Source organism: Carex rostrata, chromosome 15 (genome assembly GCF_964058835.1).
Source record: "Carex rostrata chromosome 15, lpCarRost1.2, whole genome shotgun sequence".
NCBI classification, from domain to species: domain Eukaryota; kingdom Viridiplantae; phylum Streptophyta; class Magnoliopsida; order Poales; family Cyperaceae; genus Carex; species Carex rostrata.
Genome location: NC_135932.1, coordinates 3,650,213 through 3,657,870, shown reverse-complemented (window position 1 = coordinate 3,657,870; position 7,658 = coordinate 3,650,213). Strand labels below are relative to the sequence as shown.

Below are 7,658 nucleotides of genomic sequence, written 5' to 3'. Positions count from 1 at the left end.
GTTAGGCAATACCTCTTGTGTGTTTTGTGGTCAACCAAAAAATACTGATCATCTTGCTACTAGTCCTTGGATCACATCTATATGGAATTGGATTACTTCTTACAACAATTTTACTTATATTAATTGTGATAATGTACAAGACCTATGGTATATTGATGCATTAATCCCTTTGAAAGACATGTTATTAATAGAATTGATCAGGGGCTGTCCTTTGGGCAGTTTGGTTGAATATAAATGCTCTATGCTTCCAACAAACTCCTACAACAATCAGAAAATTGGTGCTCATCTCTATTGCTTCTTTCTGGTGCAAAGCAAAATCTGATGATTCTTTTTTTTTTCAATTATCTCACATACTACATAGTGATGTGACACTTTTACCCCTACAACATTCTACACAGCTACTGGTACAAAGGGAGGAAATGGTACAGTCCTTAGGCGTGGGAAAGGCAGTCAAGAGGAGGATTAGCTGCAAAAATTATGACTTTTAGTGTTTGAAATATATACAATAATATTCTGGTTAGAAATTATGACCTATGACCTATGAGCGGAATAATTAATATAATGAAGACCTATATATACAATAAATTCTGGTTAGAAATTTCTGAAAGGAGAAATGGGATAAATTAATTGGAGGAAAAACACAGTACAGAACGGACAGTACTGTGATATAATTGGATTAGGAATTTAAACAGTGCCCCAACTTAATTAAGGATTGATCAAGTGTGCTAGCCAATTAGAGACTCGCATGGCATGTATATTTTCATGGAACAACCACTTACATGCCATAAATGACACGCGTGCAATTGGTGCAAACTTAGTGAAGGCGTTTTTTTTGAGTTAAAAGATCAGCGCTCTTTTATTGACGACATAGATAGCGAAATGCTTGCGTAAGCTAGCTCCTACAGAACTACACTTATAAAAATCATGCTGCTTTTGCATGCTTACCCTTGAAATTTCTTATAAATTTGTACACAATATATAAATATTTGCCGCTGGAAAAATTTTAAAGACATGATAAATATTAGTCATGAGTGAGGCTACCATATTTTGTAAAACATATATCATTTTGTATTATGGATCATTGGATCTACATCTATATTTTCAAAGTTTAAACAATCAATATTAACTACTCAACATAATATTCATATGAAAATATACTTCAAGATCAAATTTTACATTTTTAAGTTTTTTTTGTTAAAATCTTTTAGATAGGTAGAAATCACTTGATCTAAGGATTCTAGACCATCCGAAAGTAGTGATACCTATCTAAGCATATAGTACAAAATTCTAAAAAAAATGTTAAATTTGGGCTCCAAATATATTCATAGTACAAATTGAACTTAAAAACTAAGATATATATTCATAGTACAAATTGATATGCACTTTACAAATTATTGTATCCTCACTCTAGAGCCGTTGTCAAATTGCAAATATATGTATACATATATATACAGATACATATCTCTATATACATCTTAATTTATAAATACTATTTTGTAATTGCAGAAGTTGAAAATTACTATTTTTTTTTAAATCGTTGTTTTTTTTATTAATGGTCCAAAATTGTCTGAAAACAATAATTTGTGCACATCTTAATAAATGCTAAACAAATTCCAAAATAAGAAAATTAATTTTTTTTGTCTCTAAACACATTTTAATATGGAGATTATGTTGAACAGTTTAGATCGACTGTTTGGACTTTAAAATTGTAAAAATGACTAATAAATATATGGTGTTAAGATATATCACCATAAAATGATGTAATTGGATCTCTCTCTCTCTCTCTCTCTCTCTCTATATATATATATATATGAGAGGGATCGGATGACACAGTGCATTTTTAAAGTCCAAACCGTTCAACTTGATAGATATGTTAAAATGTGCTTGCAGATCAAATTTTACATTTTTCTGAATTTTTTTACTATTTATTAAGATGGGTACAACAATTCAACGGTATGAATATAACAATTTTGTTAAATACTTAATAAATAGTAAATAAATTCCAAAAAATATAAAATTTTATCTGCAAGCACATTTTAACAAATCTATTATGTTGAATGGTTTGGATCGACTGTTTGGACTTTGAAAACTTTGAAAATGCACGATGTTATCCGATGTCACCAAAAAAGAGTGTCATCCGATCCCTCCTCTATACACACACACACACACTAGTATCGTGCCCGTGCGTTGCAACAGATACATTATGAGATTAAATAAAATATAAAAAAAAAACTTTTTTTATTGACATTTCATCCATAATTAGGAAAAAAAATATAAATAAAAATAAAAAAGCACAAATAAAAAATGAAGAGATTAATAATAAATAACACTAAAAGAAACAACAACAAATGAAAAAAGAAAAAAGAATAATAGATCAACATATTCACATACAAATGTAAAACACATTCTTTAATTACATTCATATTGACTTTTCTTTTAACTGATACATAACAATTTTTTCTTTTGAAGTTTCCTTCAATTGGCATATAATAATTTTTTTTTGTCCTTCAAAAGAGACGAATCCAAATTATAAATTTTTCTCACATGAAATGCATGTGGTCCAAAAACAAAAAAAATAAGAAGCTAACCTAGGATATCAACAGCAGATCAATCGATTGCCAATAATCGTTGATGGGTACGATATTAAGAACAACTCGGAGAGATCAAACTCATTGCCTGGCACAAAACAAATACACTAGTATAGAAAAAAAAATATTATGCAAAATATAGCTTTGAAATGGAGAATTTTGAGAAATGAGAAGGGTTTTGTACCAGATTGAATGCATTCTATAACATAATCAGGACTAACGCTATCTAAATCGACCCTAGATAAATTGATTGAGGGTCCAGAGAAGGACAGTCAGTGATTCCGGATGAACTATTGAGAGAAGGACAGTCAAGGATTTTGAAAATCGTAAGAAAAGAAGAAAATAAAAGTAAAAGATAATTCAAAATGAAGAAGCTAATCTAGGGTCGAGCGAAAGTTCATTCGATTGGGATATTGTTTCGAACGAATGACTGGAGTAGAATTCAACAATATTGATGTCAAAAAAAGAAATCTTTTCTGCAAACAAGTATTATGGTTAAATAAAAGAAATAAACATCAATGTCAAAGAAATAAAACATAAATTGTCTGCAAAAAAAAATATTATGCTTAAATAAAAATAAAAAAAAATGTCAAAAAAATAAACAATATTTTTTTTACAAATGAAGTACAACGTTGACCGGAAAAGCTTTTCATTTGAAGTGAAATGCATTTTCACCTCAAGCATTGATGTCAACAGGCTAAAACATTGTATCTGAGATTAAATCTAAACCGTACTAAGAAAGTAAGATTTTTTTTAATGCTAAAAATGAAAAAGAAAATCGGTCAATACCTAGATCTGTATAGATATTGTACTCGATGTGACCTTTCTAATTTTATTTTCTTTCTCTTCTTTCTGTCGCATTGTTTTGTGCTTCTAAGATTTTCAATTGATTTTCATCATGATATGTATAGAGCACTATAGAATTTTTTTTAATAATATTTCCAAATTTCTCATGACAATAGCTATGAAAACATAGAAGAGAAATAAGGAAACATAATTATATTGCTAAATTGAAGAGGGAGAAATAAGGAATGAAGGAAATAAGGAAACATATTATATCGCTAAATTTCAAAGTTCATTTAACTTTAATTGTAATGCATCATGTGACGGTACGTGTGGCAAGTATGTTTTTAGTTAAATTTAGACTTCTACACATTATTCATATGTATTTAATCAAAATAAGACAATTATGTAATTGAAGGGTTGAGATTAAATCCGAAATTTCATCTTTCAATCGTAGCCATTGGCGAATCAGACACCCAACGTGCTTAATAATAGAATGGAGATGCGCGCGTGTGTAATTTTTGTGTTTTCACAGAGAAAATAACAGAAAATATAACTTCTAATTTGAAACATTGATTTTATTTCTTTTTATGACCAGGGACTACAAGATAAAATAAACTCTTGACGGCTATCAAATCATACAACGTAACGTACACAAGTCACACATTCAAGATAAAATATAACAAATATTTAGGGATATCAATGCAAAATGCACACGTGCATATTAAAATAATGTTCTGACAATTAATGGATTGCCAAATGCCTCCTTTCCTTTGTTTTGTGCGCACTACAGAATGAAGGTCCGCGTGGATTCATCCAAGTCTCACAGAAAAGGGATCATCAATATTGGAAAAGAGCAAAGCATACCACAAAAAGGCATCCTGTAGAATCCGTACTCCCAACATTAACCCCACAAACCTTCCCCTATCCATGTAGCAAACAATAACACATATGCATGATGCACAAAAACTTCAGATAGATATATAGAGAGATAGAGAGAGACAGCCAGTGGCACATATGCATGATGCACAAGAACTTCAGATAGTTAGATAGAAAGAGAGGTTTCATATATATATCACTCTTGACAGCCGCTACCAAGTTTTACAAAAAAAGAAGAAGAGGGGTTTCATATCACTTAAGTACCTCATCGTTTGAGTTCGAATCTGGGCCGTTCATGTGAAATTTTAAATAGGCCCGCGTTGACTCGGATTCATATCGAAGGATTCGATTATAAACACACCAATTACATTACTTTAGAAGATGTGAACTCGTGGGTGGGGGTGGGGGGGAAGGTGGGGAGGGGTTGCATATATAAGAGAGAAAAAAAAAAAATTTACAGTAATATATATATAAGAAATGCTGAGAGATGATCCAGAGAATTAAGCATATGTAAGTACTTCATGTAAATAATACATAGTTCAGAAGTTTAACAATGGATGTATGGTTTTGATGACCCATCAGACTGTTTCAGTTCTAATTGATTAAACAAATACAACTACCTCTACAATATTTGTTCAATATACACTTGAACATGATGTGCTGCAATAATTTGCTTTCTTGGCAGTCTGATAGGCATTGAACTTAACATGTAACAAATTGGCTCGTCGAACGTAATGTACGGGTCCTATTTAGGCAAGCTTACTTCATCGAAATCGTCAAGAGATAAGAAAACTTCATCCAAGCATGATAGTTCATTGCCTTCATCCTGAAAGCTTGATTGCGAGCCACCACTCGAGTCATAAACCCGACAAACGACCCATTTGTTGCTCTCCTAAATATTAATTGAACATGAAGTTAGTATATATATGTATTTCTCCATCTCAAGGGTTTTTGAGGTATATATTGATACATTAGGTACGTGTTGAACTGCTTGTACATACTTCTGATGGCAGTCATCACACATGTAATTGAATGGTCCAAATAATATATATATGAAATGATTTCATTCGAATATATTGAATCGATCAAATAGTTCTAAAAATATGAACACTATTACCTTTGTTGAATGACCTTTTTTTGGTCTACTATTAGCACTTCCACCACTACTGTTTGAATGGCTTCCATCAAGTAAATGGAATTCATGCATAACCCAATTTGTTTTGATTCTCTCTTGTGAGTCTCTGATGTAAAAAACTAGGGTTTTCTTCGATCCAACATCTCTACCACCGCCGGTTCTAACTTGTTCGTCACTACCAACTTGGCTCCAATACCCATTTGGTGTACCTCTACTTTGTGACATCCGGGTGAAAAAGTAGAACGTATCATTTGCTTGAAGAGCTTTACCTTCAAAATTTTGGAAAAGGTGTTTGGTGTTACTTATTGGAAATTTTTTTTTTTATGCATTATTTTTCAAAAGTAAACAACTACTTGCTGAGGTTAATTAAGAACATACTATATTACTTGTTGTGGAATTTAGTACTCAATAAACTCATCTTTTACATATTCCATTTAAAGGCTACTTTTGTTTTTATACTAATTAACAAACTCTAACATTATTAGTTATGTGTCCTACATCAAACTTTTTTTGGACAACATTATAGCAAAATTCCATTGTCATGATCACCCCTCTATTTTAATATAATTTTTGCATGGTATCATAATTAAGTATAGAGGCTTATATATTATATATATGTACAACCACTGCTGTTTGCACACTTTATGAATTTAAATAGTGATGTATGTGCAATTAATGAGTGTAATAATTGATCCCATGCAGAAGGAATATAAGTACAAAAACAAAAGAAGAAGAAATAATAAAAACCAACCATTGAGATCCCAAGGATCGTAATGATGGAGATGAACGGTGGGGATGACGTCTGGATAACATGGCAGTGCCGAGACCTTGCGATGAAGAAAATGAACGACTAATTCTTCATCGGATGGGTAGAAATGAAAACCCGGAGGTAGGCTTGTGATTCCTTCTCCCATGTGATTATGTGAATAATTGTTGATGAATATAAACTTTACATGTGCTAACACTAATTAGAGAAAGTGAAGGTGGCTATCTAGATGGAAGCAGGAAACCAAGTGATGTTGGATCACAGCCTACTAGCTAGTGTAGATATGTTTATATAGTGTTATAGATAGAGAGGAAGAGACAGAGAGAGAGAGAGAGTTTCAAGTATAAGGCCGCTGAGTCTATATAACAGAAAATTAAGTTAGATGAGTGATCTCCTCTTGGAATAGGAATAATAGAGAATTCCATATCTAGCATATGGCAATGCATGAGAGATGCATATATGTACAACAGGGAGGATGTCAAGCTTACCCCACCAAGGTAGGGTCAACATATAAATCTTAAATGATTCTAGTAGATCTATTGGTTTGGAGTTACTTTCTTGGAGATAGTTAATAAATGGTGTTTGAGTTGGAGACGTCCATTAATTTAGAGGTAATGGATAGATGTCATGTCTCAAATCTAATGATGTGTGGTGGGTTCAAATGGAAGACTACTAGTGCATATATGATATTTAGCATAGAGATGTACAAATCAAAGATGTATCCCTTATAAACATGTGGTACATATAGTTTGATCTGTTCAAAGAGCACTCATAAAAGGTACAAAAAGAAAGAGGACAAAAGATAACTTAAGTTTACGTTTGGAGGAAAAAAAATGATTACTTCATTAATTGACGCCTATAATATATATATAGGCAGCAAAGACACTCAAAATCATGCAAATTTATTTTAGTCTCCGAGAGTTTGTATTATATATGGTGCATCATGTTCTTATTAATAAAAAAAAAACAATTTCAGTTCATTTTACTAAATAGAGGAGGCTCCCAAATTTCACATTTATATAATTATACGAGTGAAAGGCTACTGTAATAAGCATATTACGTACATAGTGAGTGCGCTTTGTCAAAAAAACGTACATAGTGAGTGATTCCATGTTTATGTTTTCAAAATTTAAACAGTCGATCCGAGCCATTCAACGCAATTTCCATATGAAAATGTACTTCAAGACCATATTTACATTTTTGTAGAATTCTTTTTAGTGTTTTTTTTTTTAAAATAGGTGGAATATCCCTTGATCTTAAGATTATAGACCATCCAAAAATTGCAATTTTCTAATTATAAAAAAATTAAAAATTCTTGAAAATATAAATTTGGTCTCGATATATATATATATATATATATATATATATATATATATATATATATATATATATTCTTATAAAAATCATATTGATTAATTCGGATCAACTGTTTGGGTTTTAAAAATGCATATGATGATATGGATTCATAGTACGGGCCGGGTAGTATGCATATCACCGTAGCCTAACT

General features: G+C 31.3%; 1 protein-coding gene across 1 annotated transcript; it reads right to left on the bottom strand.

Moving 5' to 3' along the window:
• Nucleotides 1–4,719: 4,719 nt before the first annotated feature.
• XND1 (xylem NAC domain 1) lies at nucleotides 4,720–6,646 on the bottom strand. Its single transcript, XM_078316353.1, has 3 exons — nucleotides 6,137–6,646; nucleotides 5,368–5,654; nucleotides 4,720–5,142 (listed from the first exon to the last, which is right to left on the bottom strand). The coding sequence occupies exons 1-3, from the start codon at nucleotides 6,297–6,299 to the stop codon at nucleotides 4,996–4,998; spliced, it is 597 nt and encodes a 198-aa protein (XP_078172479.1). The 5' UTR covers nucleotides 6,300–6,646; the 3' UTR covers nucleotides 4,720–4,995.
• Between the last annotated feature and the right edge of the window lie 1,012 nt (nucleotides 6,647–7,658).

Excerpts from the sequence above, each read along its gene's own strand:
- XND1 (XM_078316353.1), bottom strand. The coding sequence starts at position 6,299 with ATGGGAGAAGGAATCACAAGCCTACCTCCGGGTTTTCATTTCTACCCA. Across the intron at positions 5,655-6,136 it reads CGATCCTTGGGATCTCAATG|GTAAAGCTCTTCAAGCAAAT; the intron begins GTTGGTTTTTAT and ends AAAATTTTGAAG. Across the intron at positions 5,143-5,367 it reads AAAAAGGTCATTCAACAAAG|GAGAGCAACAAATGGGTCGT; the intron begins GTAATAGTGTTC and ends ATTAATATTTAG.